The sequence below is a fragment of the Anomalospiza imberbis genome, chromosome 27, assembly GCF_031753505.1.
Source record: "Anomalospiza imberbis isolate Cuckoo-Finch-1a 21T00152 chromosome 27, ASM3175350v1, whole genome shotgun sequence".
NCBI lineage: Eukaryota > Metazoa > Chordata > Aves > Passeriformes > Viduidae > Anomalospiza > Anomalospiza imberbis.
This window is the reverse complement of record NC_089707.1, coordinates 1,033,180-1,046,299: the sequence shown is the minus strand read 5'-3', so window position 1 is coordinate 1,046,299 and position 13,120 is coordinate 1,033,180. Positions and strand designations below refer to the sequence as shown.

Here is a 13,120-nt window from a genome sequence, read left to right as displayed (position 1 = left end):
GGGCTCTGCCGCCCCTTGCTCAGCTCTGTTCCCCTCCAGGCTCTGCCACCTCCCGCCCAGCTCCCTGTTCCGCCTCTTGGCTCCGTGCTCCCTGCCCAGCTCCCTGCAGGTTTCCGAGGATGCTGCAGCGGCCCAGGGCTGCCGTGGTGCTGCAGAAGACCCTGGGCATGGCCTGGAGCCTGTCCCTGCCCCTGTGCCAGGCCACTGCCACCATCCAGGCCTTTGCCCGGGGCCCGTTTGCCCAGGGCATTAGCGAGAGGTGGGAGCCCAACAGGACTAGGGGTGCCAGGGTCCCCTCTGGGGGTGCCAGCGGTGTCTCTGCCCCCAAAATGGTGTGGTCCCACAAGGCTGTGGTGATCCAGGCCCCTCTCTTGGTCCAGCACTGCACAAGGGCACGGAGATGAAGGTGATCCAGGTGCAGGGGCTTTGTGCTGGCCACCTCTTACCTGGCCCTGTCCCAGCTGCCCTGGGGCAGGAGCTGCTTGCCTGATGTGGGTCCCCAGGAGAAGCTGTGCCTCTGGGCTTGGCTCGTGGATCTCTGTGCTCCTTCGTGGCATTGGGATGGGTGGGGCACCCTCCTGGGCGCAGCCTTGCAGCAGTGCCATGTGCCAGGGACAGTTCTGGTGTGACACGTTCCCCTCTGCTGCTGGCAGTGTCTCTTCTCACCACCTGGGTTTCTCTGCTCTGTCACTGCTCCAGTTCTGGGGGTGTCTCTGGAGGATGAGGGGGGTGGTGTGATCCTGTCTGGGACTTGGAGGAAACAGGGCAGGGTAATCCTGCTGTGGGGATCAGCCTGGAGGTGGGGAAGGGACCCTCACATGGGCTTTGGAGCCCGTGGGGGTGGCAGATCAGGGACAGCTGCTCTCCCAGGCCTGAGCTTTGTGTGTGGGGATTCCAAGAGTCAGAACGCCAAAGAGATGGTGGGAAATGGGGTCTCAAAGAGGGGCAGCCTCTGAGTCCATGGGGCTCTCAGCTATGTGACACATGGGGATGTGTCCCTGCCCCTGTTCCCAGCCCTGCCTGAAGCTCTGTTGCCTTTTTCCCAACCTGGAAATGAAACTCAAGATAATTTTAGTAAGGAGGTAATATAAGAGCAGATCTTTATTTTCTTTATTCCATCATAAAGGCCTTCAGAGGCAGTCATGGAAAGTTGTCCACAAAAGCCCAACCCCACAGAGATGAGTAAATATTTCTAGGTTTTAGGAAATTAGCATAATTGATAAAAAGCGCCAATTAGGATGACAAGTGGTGATTCAATTTCTCCCCAGGTCAAACCCCTGCTCTGGAGGCCCCTGCCTTAGTGCTAGCTGTGCTTTGTCCATGAAATGTATCTCAAAGGGCTGTTCTCGGCCTTGGTTCCCAGGAAGAGCCAAGATAGCACAGCAGGGCTCGGAGCTCTGGAATTTGTTTTGTCTTTCTGCTTAGTGAAAGGCCATGGAAAAGTACTGGGGAAACGACTTAGTAATACAATAGGCTACAGAGTTACAATATATGTGCGACAAATAGAGATAAAATAGAAAAGAAAAAAGAGGCAAAACCAAAGGGCATCAGCTCTGCCCCTCTCCTCAGGCCCAGGAGAAGCAGCAGCTGCAGGAGCAGCTCTTGGGGCCGAGGAGCTGCAGGGCAGGTGGGATGAGACCCAGCAGCTGCAGGAGGACACGGCCGCGATGCCCAGGTCCAGCAGCTGGCACAGCTGGAGAGGCACGGCTGCCTGGGCCAGGAGGCCAAGGAGCATGGGCAGGTGTGTGGGGGGATGCTCCTGCTCTTCTGGGCATTCCACAGGGCTCTCCTGGGAATGTGTGGTGGTCCCTGGGGCGAGCCCACTGGGCAGGGCTCAGGCTGTGCCTCCCTTCTGCCTCCCCGCAGCGCTTGGTGGAGATGGAGGCTGTGACATGGATGCAGCTGGGGAAGGGAAGGAGAGCCCTGATCCAGCACACCTTGGAGCAGTCCCAGGGTCTGGAAGGTAAAAGGGGTGCTCGGACCTCCTCATCCCCCTGGGCAAGGGCAGGTCCTGCAGGCTTGGTGTATCCTCTCCCGAGGGGTCACGGCGTGGATGTCCCCACAGAGCTGTGGCTGTCCCCACAGAGCTGTGGCTGTCCCCACAGTCCTGTGGCTGTCCCCACAGAGCTGTGGCTGTCCCCACAGAGCTGTGGCTGTCCCCACGGTCCTGTGGCTGTCCCCACAGAGCTGTGGCTGTCCCCACAGTCCTATGGCTGTCCCCACAGAGCTGTGGCTGTCCCCACAGTCCTGTGGTTGTCCTCACAGAGCTACACCAGCGGCAGAGACAGAGGCTGCTGCAGGAGCTGGTGCAGAAATACGCCCGCCTGGAGCAGGACTGGGAGAACCTGCGGGAGGAGGTGGCCTTCCACAGGGTCTGGCAGGGAACCTGGAGCCTCCAGGCACCCCTTCTTCGGCTGCCCTGGGCTGGGGACCACGCTGTACCCAGACATGGCCGGACGTGCCGAGCCCTTCCCCGTCCTCCAGGCTGTGAAGATCCTCCGGGCGTGCACCCCGGCCATGGGGCTGGAGCAGCACCTCAGCCCCCTCTCCTCAGCAGTGTGGAGGTGAGTGGGGCTGGGGGGGCTGCCCCACCCTGGGCAGCCCCAGTCTCACCCCTGTCCCCGCAAAGGCGGCTGCAGGACCCGACGGGGAGGGACCCGAGCAGCTCCTGGGGGACACCAGCCTCATCTTCCCGGTGCAGCTGCCCCTCACCGGCTCCCCGCTGTCCCTGGGGCGCTCCACACCCCTGAGACCCTCAACCTGGCCTTCCCTGGCTGCCTCTGAGCCTGGGCTGCCCCTGGGCTGCTGCCAGTGTCCCATTTCAAGGTGTCTGAACCCTCTGGAGTTTGGGAAGGCCGTGAGGGTGGGGGTTCAGCACCTTTTGAGTTTTCACTGGGTTGTTTGGCCACTTTTTAATCCTTTGGAGCTAATAGAAGTCTTTGCACATAACTCTGGTCTTGAGGCTGTTTGCAGGGTGGATTTATTTGAATGACCTGGCTTAGCTGATGACATGCAGACTTTAACTCCTCAGCCTGTTAGGGTTAGGAGTGTTGGCAGGAGTAATGTCACCAGGTGGAACAAGAGCATTTCTAGAGAGGTTTGGTGCAGTTAATCACAGTTGGGCTTCCCTTGAGCAGGAGTAAAGAATTGTACACTCCTCCTGAACCACCTGTGCAGTTCCAGTTAGACACTGTACCACAGCATCCTCTCTCAAGTCCTGAGGAATTGCAGTATCTCCTGAAGACAAGCTTCCCCCTTTCCTCATAAACAGGCTCTATTTCAGGAGCAGATTAACTGTTTCCATGAAAATGCTGTGTCCTGGTCTTGAGTTATAGTGGCTTTGGGAACCTTAGGACTGAGAGGTACATGAAGGTGGTAGGATGAAGTGTCATGAGAGTCAGGGCTCAGAGGGACTTGAATTTAAATTCAAGAACCCAACTGTTTTCCACTCTGTGACTGAGGTGAGATTTGATGGTGGGAAGATGGACCAGTAATAGCCAGTCCTGCCCTCTGGGAAGCCATTTCACCTTGTCCTGTCCCGGCAGGCCCTGGTCCAAAGTCACCTGGTCCAAAGTCCCTCTCCAGCTCTCCTGGAGCCCCTTTAGCCACTAAAAGAGGCTCTGAGGTCTCCCTGGATCCTTCTCTTCTCCAGGCTTAAAGGAGTTTGGTTACACCAGGTCCTGCTGGTGGGGAGGGACTCCACTTTCCTACTTGAGGTGGGTTTGGGTTTTCCAGTGCCCTGCATTGCATCCTGGAACTCACAGACCAAGAGGTCACCAGGCTTGCTCAGAGCTTCACTTGGACCTACTCAACAGGGTTTGAGGGCAAGTCTCTCATGGATTATATTTATTGTTCTGCTTACAGTGGGCAGCTGGTGCATAAATGATTGTATTGTTTAAATTGTTGTTAATCAACTCCTCTGAGGATTGTGGGAAATAAAAGTAAATCACAAAACATCTTCCTCCCACCTCTCTCTTCTCTGCAGGTTCAACTTCCATCCCAAATTCTCCACCTCCCCCGCCCCGCCCCAGCTGTGCAGGGGATGGGAAATGGGGGTTGAGCTCAGTCCATCACCCCTTGTCCCTGCTGCTCCTTCCTCCTCCTCCTCTTCCCCTGCTCTAGCGTGGGGAAGAGGGCCCAGCTCTCCAGGAACTTCCACAACGGATGGATCCCTGAGGTTCTGCACGAGCTGCTCCAGCCCCAGGGGCCTGTCCTAGCACAGCCTTTGCACAGGCTCAGAGCTCCCTCAGGGCACATCCCCTGCTCTGCTCAGGCTCCTCCAGGGGCTGCGGGTCCATCTCTGCTCCCCATGTACCTCCCTGGGCTGCAGGGGCACAGCCTGTGCTACCACAGCCTCCCAGGGAACCTCTGCTCTCTTTTCACACAGGCACAGGAGCCCCATGAGAAACTATGATGATTAAAGCTAATTAATGTAGAAAACCTCAAGAAAGCTTGAGCTTTAAAGTCCTTTTCAGCCTAAAGCCATCCCATGATTCTAGCAAAGCCTGGTGACAGCCCCACAATTCTCAAGGGTGAGGCAGGACTCTGCCAGAGCCCAGAAACAGGCCCAGCTCTCTCTGTAGGTCATCAGGGCACTGCATTCCTCAAATCCACATCAATCCAATTTAGTGGGGAAAGTGTTTTGATGGACTGTGTCAAAAGCCTCACAGAAATCTGGGCAGGTGCCATCAACAGCTCACCCTTTATCTGCTGATGGAGTCACCCCATCATGGAAGGCCACGAGACCAGCGAGGGATGGCTTTGCCCTCTGTGAGGCTGTGCTGGTTGTCCTGATCGCTCCCATGCCTGGGAATTATCAGCATTGTGCTTGGGAGCAGTGTAACTTCCCAGGACACATCTGTCCCAGCTCCTCCCGAGGGGAGGCAGAGGGGCAGGGGCTGAGCTCTGCTCTGGGACAGGGACAGGAGCCCAGGAAGGGCTGGAGCTGGGCCAGGGCTTGGCATGGAGCTCAGGGAAAGGTTCTTCCCCCTGAGGGTGCTGGCACTGCCCAGGCACCTCAGGGAATGGTCCCGGCCCCAAGGCTGCCAGAGCTGCAGGAGCGTTTGGACAGCGCTGCCAGGGATGCTCAGGGTGGGGGTGTTGGGGTGGCTGTGCAGGGCCAGGGGCTGCGCTGATGATCCCTGAGGGTCCCTTCCAGCTCAGGATATTCTGGGATTCTGTGTTCCTGCAATTCCATTTAACACCTATCCTTGGTTTGGCAAAGGCACCCTCAGGGAGGCTGAGTGGCAACAGGGATCATCCCTGGGCTATTGGTCCTTGGAGCTGGTTAACCTTGGAGCTGGTTAACCTTGGAGCTGGTTATCCTTGAGGTTGGATATCCTGGGTTTCCCTTTAAAGGTGGAAGTGCTGCACTGAGGTGGGAATGGCCCCAGATGCCCATCCCCTCCCAACTCTCTACAGGAGCCGCAGTGAAGGGTGTGCTTTTTAATGTCAGTTATAATAAAATATTTTTACAGAGCCCAAAAATTTCAAAATAGTGCAAAACATCTCACTGTCATGCATCCATGGGAGCCGCCACGGTGGGCGGGACAGACACACAGGCATCGGTGACACTGTGCTACAGGAGCAGAACTGGTCAGTTCAATCACATGCCAAACAGGACGGTCTGGGGAGGGGCACAGGGCCAGGGCACCACGGTCAGGCTGCAGGGCCGAGCCCCAGCCCGGCCGTGCAGGAGCAGCCGGTAGAAAAGGGTGTAAACATTGAACAGAAACGAGAGAGCAAAGTGAAACCCTTTGGTCCCAGGCAAACCCTCTAGACAAAGGAGCGTGGGGGCCATTTGGGGTACCCTGTTTTGGGATGGGAGAGAGAGCTGTATTGATTTGTGGGGTCATGAGGCCTCTGTCTGTCCTAGGACTCGAGGCAAACTGGCCAGCTGGGGTGGCCACCCCAACACCACGCACCCAGGCCTCCCAGGCACTCGCACGAGACATGCACACCACTTAGCACACAGGAATGGTGCTCACTGGGGAACTGGGGGGCACAGAACTGGTGCTTACTGGGGGACTGGAGGGAGGGCTTCTCCGGAGTGGGGTGGGAAGGGTTTTGCTTGCGCCAAGAAAATCCCATGGGCTGCATTGCTCAGGGATGCTGGTCCCTACTGGCCGGAGCAAAGAGGAACGAGTCCCTCTGCTCGGGTGCCCCCAGCCCCTGCATCCCCAAGCCCTGGCACCTTGTGGGGGGCAGTGGGGTAGCCCCCGGTGGCAGCAAGGCAGGGAAGACAGGATATGGGCCGGGGGCTGCTCCCTGCTGCTCCCGACCCTGGTGATGCTGCTGCCAGCCAGGGAGGGGACCCTGTGCAGGGCCCGTGGGGGCTGCACCCGCCAACCCAACAGCCCCAATAGCCCTTCCGGGTGCAGGACACAGCCTGTCCAGCTGCCCTGTATGTACAGGTATTTACATATGTACACATACGTGCTCAGGGCTGGCAGCTGCCCTGCCCTCAGGACACACCACCACGCTCAGGGATGGGGACAAGGGGCCATCACGCTGGGCCAGCCACTCACCACCACCCGCACATGGCACGAGACACACACACACACACACACCCCGCAGCCCTTTCCTTGTGTCACTCGGTGAGGTGTGGGGCTGGGTGGGACAGCGGTGGTTCAGAGATGAGCCACTGGGGTTCCTCCATCTCAGACAGGCTGGGGAAGGGCAGATTGCTCCCCTCAGCCAGGCTCGGCTCCAGCCCTTCCCTGCAGCCCCCCCCAACACCAGCACCTTCCTGCGGGGTGTGACGGGGGTCTGGCTGTGCTCGGCACCGCTGTCAGCCAGCCATCGTGGCCGGGGAGGGAGGGGAGGGTCTGTCACTGCAGCCACAGCACCCCCTCCCCAGTGCCGGGGCAGCGACTCCTCTGCGGCCACTCCTATGGCTTATGCACGGCTGGAGGATTCTGTCAGGGGCCGGGAGCGGGGGCCGAGGGCTGGGGGGGCCAAAGGACTTTAACTGCTGCCCTCCTCGGCCGAGCGCGTGTCCGACTTGAGCTTGACGAACTCCTTGGCCACCTCGTCGTTGTTGCGCTGCGAGAGGATGCGGAGCACGGTGAGCCCGGTGTCGTCCATGTGGATGCGGCGGCCCAGGGGCAGCCAGCAGGCGCAGCCCGGGCGCTGCAGGATGTCCCGCAGCTGCAGCACGGCGATGCCCACGGTGCGGTCCTCCCGGGCGAAGCAGTAATCCTTCACGCACACCTGCAGCTCGTAGCACTCGGGGCCCGTCTCCGTCCCCAGCGTGCTGAGGGGGGGCAAGGGACGGGCAGTGTTGGCAGATGGGGTCACACTTCACCCCTAGCCCGGCCGTATAACAGCCCCTACATGGCTGGTGTCCCCACCCCCCCCCCAGAAAAGCCTTTTCCTTTTTACTCCTGTTCCCCTCTCCCTGCTTTTACCAATGAGAAAATACCTAAAAAACCCCATCAGGGATGAACAAACTCCCTGGCAGATCTCAGGGGGTCCCCATGTGCTGGGGATATGTCCCCCAGCCCGTCCCCTCACCCCCAGCCCGTGGTGCCACTCACAACTGGAAGCTCTCGTTGTACTTGGGGGCCCAGCTGTTGTTCTTGGATTTGGTGGCAAATTTCCTCTTCTTGTCACTGAGGTGGGGCCCGATGATGTTGACCTCGATGAAGGGCCGGAAGATGCCTGAAGTCTGCCACTTGAGGTCATTGGCAGCCACCACTGCAAGGAGGGGACAGGTGAGGCTCACGGAGCACTGTCACCTGCCAGACCCCAGCACCCCGGGCAGCAGGACCCACCTTTGACCGTGACTTTGTGCTCGCCACTGCTGGGGTGGGTCAGGAGCTCCACGTGGATGGACACCTCCCCAACAGGGTCATCCACGCCAGAGCCTGTGACGGAGGGAGGAGATGGAAGTGCCTCTTTTCCCAATGTTCCTGACATGCCCTGCCCAACACTAACCCCACTGAGGAGGCAGGTCACCCCCCGCGGGGTGGAAAGGGATGGGCGTTAGGGTGCGTCCCAAAGGGTTGTGGGCACAGCAGTGCGGGTGCAGCAGCTGTGATGGACATGGCAGGACACCCCCAGCAGCACGCTGCCTCTGCCATCCCACCCCTGTGAACCCCCCCTTGCTCAGGCAGGGCTGAGGGGTCTGTCCAGGATGGGGCAGAGGAAAGTGGCCCAGCTCCCTGTGCTCTGGCCACAGAGGGGTGACAGTGTCATGGGCACAGCCCTGGGCAGGAGGGACCCAGTCAGGGCAGCCACAGCCCTACCAGTGTCTCGCGGCTGACCCGCCCCCTCGTACCCTCCATCCCACGGACCACACCAAGCCCAGGGGTCCCCGAGCCTGGGTGACCTTCAGCCAACAGGTCAGTCCACCCCACGCCACCCCAGAGTTGTGCATGCACCCGTGGGTGAAGGATGGGGGTGCAAGGCAGAGGGACAGGTTCTGTGGGTCTAATGGGGCAACGGAGATCCAACAGGGCTCAGTGGGCAGCTCTCAGGGTGAGAGTAGCAGTGGAAGGAGGACACGTCCCCACATGTCACTGAGGGTGCCAGGCCAGGCCAAGGCTGGCCACGGCACATTCCCGCCAGCCCCCAGCCCCCACCCCCGCATGCTGAGCCGGGATGGAGGCGATGGCAGGTGGGGAGGGGGGTCTGGGCATGGAAGGCCAAGCGGGGGTGCAGCCCCGGCCCCCAGCAGGGTGTGATGGAGGCCAAGCAGGGCCCGCGGGGGGCTCATTCCCTGTGCCCCAGGGACACGGAGCGCGCCGGAGCAGGGCTAGTAATGGTCCTTAGGGCAGCAGGGTGGGCAGGAAGGGCACAGGATGTGGCATGGCCTCCCCTAGGGCCACATGTCCCAGGGGGAGGTCACAGCGGGTGCAGCAGTGCTGTACCAGGCAGCAGTGCTGGGGACAATGTGGGGTGCCCAGAGCGTGCGGGCAGACACCCCTATTCCCATGGGGACAGACCCCCACCCGCTCTGGGGGTGGCTGAGCACAGTTCCTCCATACTCCCCCCAAAGCAGCCTTGGGAGTGGCAGCTTGCCCATTCTGGGGGTCCCCAAGGCCGGCGATGCTGGGGGGTCCCCAGGCCACCCCAGCCCGCGGTGCTGGGACTGTTACTAGCCCAGGCCGGCGGCAGGCAGGTGCAGGGGCGGGCGAGTAGCACACGTACCCTTCTCAGGATAAACCTCTTCACTAAGGGTAAACCTAATCCCTTTCCCACCATGAACTAGTGGGAAGGAGAGAGAAAGAGACAGAGACACAGCACAGAGTACACAAAGAGAGGAGGAAGGAGATGAAGGAGGAAGGAGATGACAACAAAGAGAGGAGGGAGGAGAGGCAAAAGAAGGGAGGAGGGAAAAGATGAAGAAGAGAGGAGATGAGGAAGAGAGGAGGAAGGAGATGATGTGTGTGGGGAACAGGAACAGTGGGTGGGGGGGAACAAAGAGAAAGAGAGATCAGATCTCGCAGACAGACTGACGGCCAAGCACCCGGACAACACTGCAGCGACACAGGAGTGCCAGGCACCCCCAGCTCCGAGTGTGGGCTCCTGGGGACAGGGTACACCCAGGGGTGCTGGCACCCACCAGACCCAACCCCACGCCCCCGACATGGCTGGCACAGGAGGCACAGACAGGACAGACGTCCCTTGAAGGAGACTCACGGACAGCAAACTCACGTCCCACGCCCCGAGGACGCAGACAAGCCTGGCTGGGGCACCCTGCAGGGGCCTGTGACCACCACCGAGCATCTCAGGGCCCTCCTCCCGCAGCCAAGGGACAGAATAAAGGGCAGCATTTAGAGCTGATCCTGCCCTGGAAGGTGCCCAGCATCCTGCACTGCACCCCAGCATCCTGGAGCCCAGATCAGGGGCTTGGGCACCCAGCATGCCCAGGACAGGCCCTGGCACAGCATCCGGATCCCATTGACCCTGTGATTGGCCTGTGCTGGGTGGCTGGGGCCATCCAGACAGACACTGGGACACCTGGCCAGAGGGTGACCTTCCCCCCACCCACAGGCCCCATTTCCATGCCAGTCTAGCAATGCCCTGGCACTGTTGACCCACTGTTCCTGCTGGTGGGGAACTGGAGAGTGCCAGGCAGCTGCTACTGGGCACCATGGCCCCTCTTCACCTGAAAGGCACGGGAGGAAAAAGCCCTTCCTACCCCACCCATCTCTTCCCCACCGTGAGCCTGGCTGGGACCCCCAGCCCCACTGGGACGGAGCCAAGGGGGGTCCTGGCCATGGCGCAGCCTGGGGAGGACGAGGGCCCAGCGGGGGCCAGGGCAGCGTGTCCTACCCTGCGACGACTGGGTCTGCACGAAGGTTTTGATGAGCAGATCTGTGGCCTGGGTGTAGAGGGACAGGGCGTAACGCAGCGACTGCAGGTCAGGGCTCTTCTCCAGGAATGTTTTCTTCAGCCCCACGCCGCCGGCGTGGAAGTATTGCTGGAGGGGGAAAGGCCTCCGGATGCTCAGCAGTTCTGAGAGGGTCCCCCTGGTGCTCCCCTTGTCTGGGCCTCAGGGTCAGAGCCCCAGGGGAACCCCAAATGCCCCAGAGGGCCCTCACCTTGATGGTGTCCAGCGCCAGCTCCACCACGGCACACTGCTTCGGGGTCAGGCTCTTGGCTTCCTCACGCACCATGTGGTCCTGGGGGACACAGATCCCGCTCTCAGCACAGGACCAGGACCCCGCTGCCCCCAGCCCAGCCCGTCCAGCAAGGGGGCAGTGGTGGGGTCCTGGCAGCAGTGGCACTGGCACCCACCCTGGAACAGAGAGCAACCCAGCACCCCCAGCCCTCATCTTCAGCTCGGTGACCCCCAGCCCAGCCCCCCAGCCCTCACCTTCAGCTTGGAAAGCTGCCCCAGCTCCTTGGCCGCGTTGAAAATCATCTGTGTGCCCTGCAGAGAGCAAAGAAACAGGGACAGCCCTGGTGAGCAGGGGGGCTGGGGGTGGCATGCCCAGGCTGGGCACATCATGCCAGAAGCTTGCTGCAGTTCCAGGGGCTCCTCCAGGCTCCAGGGGACAGCAGCCAGGAAGGTGACACAGGTACCAGGCTGGCAGCCCCAAGTTCTCAGCACAGCTGTGAGGCTGCAGGCTTGAGGACCCCAGGGCAGGACGCCACCCTGGCGTCACCCTTGGCTCTGCTCAGCACAAGCAGCTCAGCCCAAGAGTCCCATCCTGCTCCCTGTGCTCCAAGCACCTGCTCCTGCATCCAGCAGGGCCTGGCACAGCACGGCACTGACCACTCGGACATCGGACACGGTGGGAGCAGAGAGCGAGGGACAGCAGGCACGGGGAGGATGTAGCCCGTACCCCACAGCCACCAAACAGCCCCCAGCCACACGGAGCCCTGCCCAGCCCCAGCAGTGCCAGGGAGGTTCCCAGCTCCTGGGCACCCGAGGGAGCCCCCCAGGTGGGAGACCCGGGCTGCCTCTGCCTGACCTGTGCCCCCACCATGGCAGGGGCCATGGAGCCATTCCGTGGGGCCCACAGGCACAACAGCTCCCTGGATGGGCAGATCCTGCTCACTGCCCTGGGCTGGCACCTCTGACTGGGCTGAGCACAAGCTCTCCTCCTCAGCTCCTCCAGTGTGCAAATGCAACTGGATAAACTGGGGCCCAGAGACCTCCACTACCTTCCCTCTCCCAGCACCAGTAGTTCCAGTCCCTCCCAACACAGGAACCTCAGCATCTCTCCCATTAACCAGTACCTTCTACAGGGGTCTGCCCCCTCCATGCCCACATTTTGTATGCCCCCATTAACCCTTTGTGTCTACCCCTCTGCCCACTCAGTTCTGTCCCATTAATTCCACCTTCACTGTTCCCATCTCCCCCAGTCAGTGGACAGGCTGGGAGCTGGGGACACTGGTGTCCCCAAAACAGAGCACGACAGAACACTGTACTGAGCTGGGAGCCCCCGACCCAGAGCACAATGGACAAGGGAGGAGGGAAGGGGAGAGAGCAGTGCCAAGTGGGGAGCAGAAGAGCCATGTCCTTACTTCAGTGTGACTGGGCAGCTTCACCCTGCTCTGGAAGAGAACAGCAAGGGACAGTTACTGGTGGCCCCAGCAGCATTCGGCCACAGCTCCAGGCCCCCCACAACCCTTGGCCATGAGGGCTCTGGCCCTGTACTCTCCTCTGGCTCTGCCCAGCTCCCCGCTGGTGCCGCTGGTTGGGCACCAGTTCACAGCTGCAAAGGCTCAGCCCCGTGCCCACGCTGGTGAAGCTGTGATGAGTGTGCCAGGTCTCTTCTGAGGGCGGGCAGGTTTGCTCCCCACCCCATTTGGGGCTGGGAGATCAGAGGGAATCAGCTCACCCAGCACACTCAGTAAACTGGGCAGGAGCCAGTGTCCCCCAGGAGAGGAGGGGGAGCCGCAGGCATTGCCCAGATGGATGCTGGCCTGGCTCTTCCCAAGAACCAGGATGTGGGGCGCAGGCTGGGGTCACTGCTGGGCCCCCACCCCGTGGTGAGGAGCCCTCAGACAGGGCAAGAGCCCATGCGCTGGAGAAAGCCCTTGGAGCAGGGCTGGGGCTCAGCAAGGAAGGGGGAGTGGGCTCAGAGATCCGGGGGATCTCAGCAGCCCTGGGGCCCTCACTGTGCCCAGCATGGCCCAGCCCAGAGGGTCCCCTCTTCCTGAGCCCCCACAGTGGGATGGGGTTGTGTGGAGGGTCTCCCATGCACAGGGTCTCAACCCCTCGCTGTCCCACCAGGCAGCTGGTGCTGAGGGCTGCGGGGCAGTGTTCCCCACGGGGATGGGCGACACCCCACATCCACCCCACGGGGACTGAACACCACAGAGGCCCCGCTCCCTACCCCGGGGACACACAGAACCGGGGCTGTCCCCAGCACACAGCACAGCACACCTCACCACAACACCACGCAGGCAACAGCACATCCAGACAGCACAACAGAGGAAGCACGGACAAGCCTGGACCTCCACAGCAGGCGGGTGTGAGACCACAAGTGTGGCCCCGGGGTGGTGACACACACGGAGCCCACAGCTATTTACCTTCTCTGTCCCCTTGCCATGTTTTCTCAAGAGCGTGCCCTGTAGAAGCAATGTCAGAGGTTGAGTGTGGGGTGGGGCGACAGCATGGGACAGGACACAGGGGCACAGGTGGCAGAGACATCACGAG

At 61.0% G+C, this 13,120-nt stretch overlaps 1 protein-coding gene across 12 annotated transcripts in view; it reads right to left on the bottom strand.

The window, feature by feature from the left end:
* Positions 1 to 5,430: 5,430 nt before the first annotated feature.
* The window catches only part of UNC13A (unc-13 homolog A), a 37,285-nt gene continuing 29,595 nt past the window's right edge, over positions 5,431 to 13,120 (bottom strand). For 3 of the 12 annotated variants that reach the window (XM_068174045.1, XM_068174044.1, XM_068174052.1), the window contains 9 exons: positions 12,994 to 13,032; positions 11,983 to 12,012; positions 10,826 to 10,882; positions 10,551 to 10,631; positions 10,282 to 10,429; positions 9,154 to 9,210; positions 7,776 to 7,868; positions 7,539 to 7,698; positions 5,431 to 7,255 (listed from right to left, as the gene is read on the bottom strand). In XM_068174045.1, the coding sequence (XP_068030146.1) occupies positions 6,967 to 7,255; positions 7,539 to 7,698; positions 7,776 to 7,868; positions 9,154 to 9,210; positions 10,282 to 10,429; positions 10,551 to 10,631; positions 10,826 to 10,882; positions 11,983 to 12,012; positions 12,994 to 13,032 (954 nt within the window). In that variant the 3' untranslated portion in view covers positions 5,431 to 6,966. The remainder of the gene's footprint in view (positions 7,256 to 7,538; positions 7,699 to 7,775; positions 7,869 to 9,153; positions 9,211 to 10,281; positions 10,430 to 10,550; positions 10,632 to 10,825; positions 10,883 to 11,982; positions 12,013 to 12,993; positions 13,033 to 13,120) is intronic. The other 9 variants (XM_068174047.1, XM_068174049.1, XM_068174056.1 and 6 more) reach the window with 4 other exon arrangements.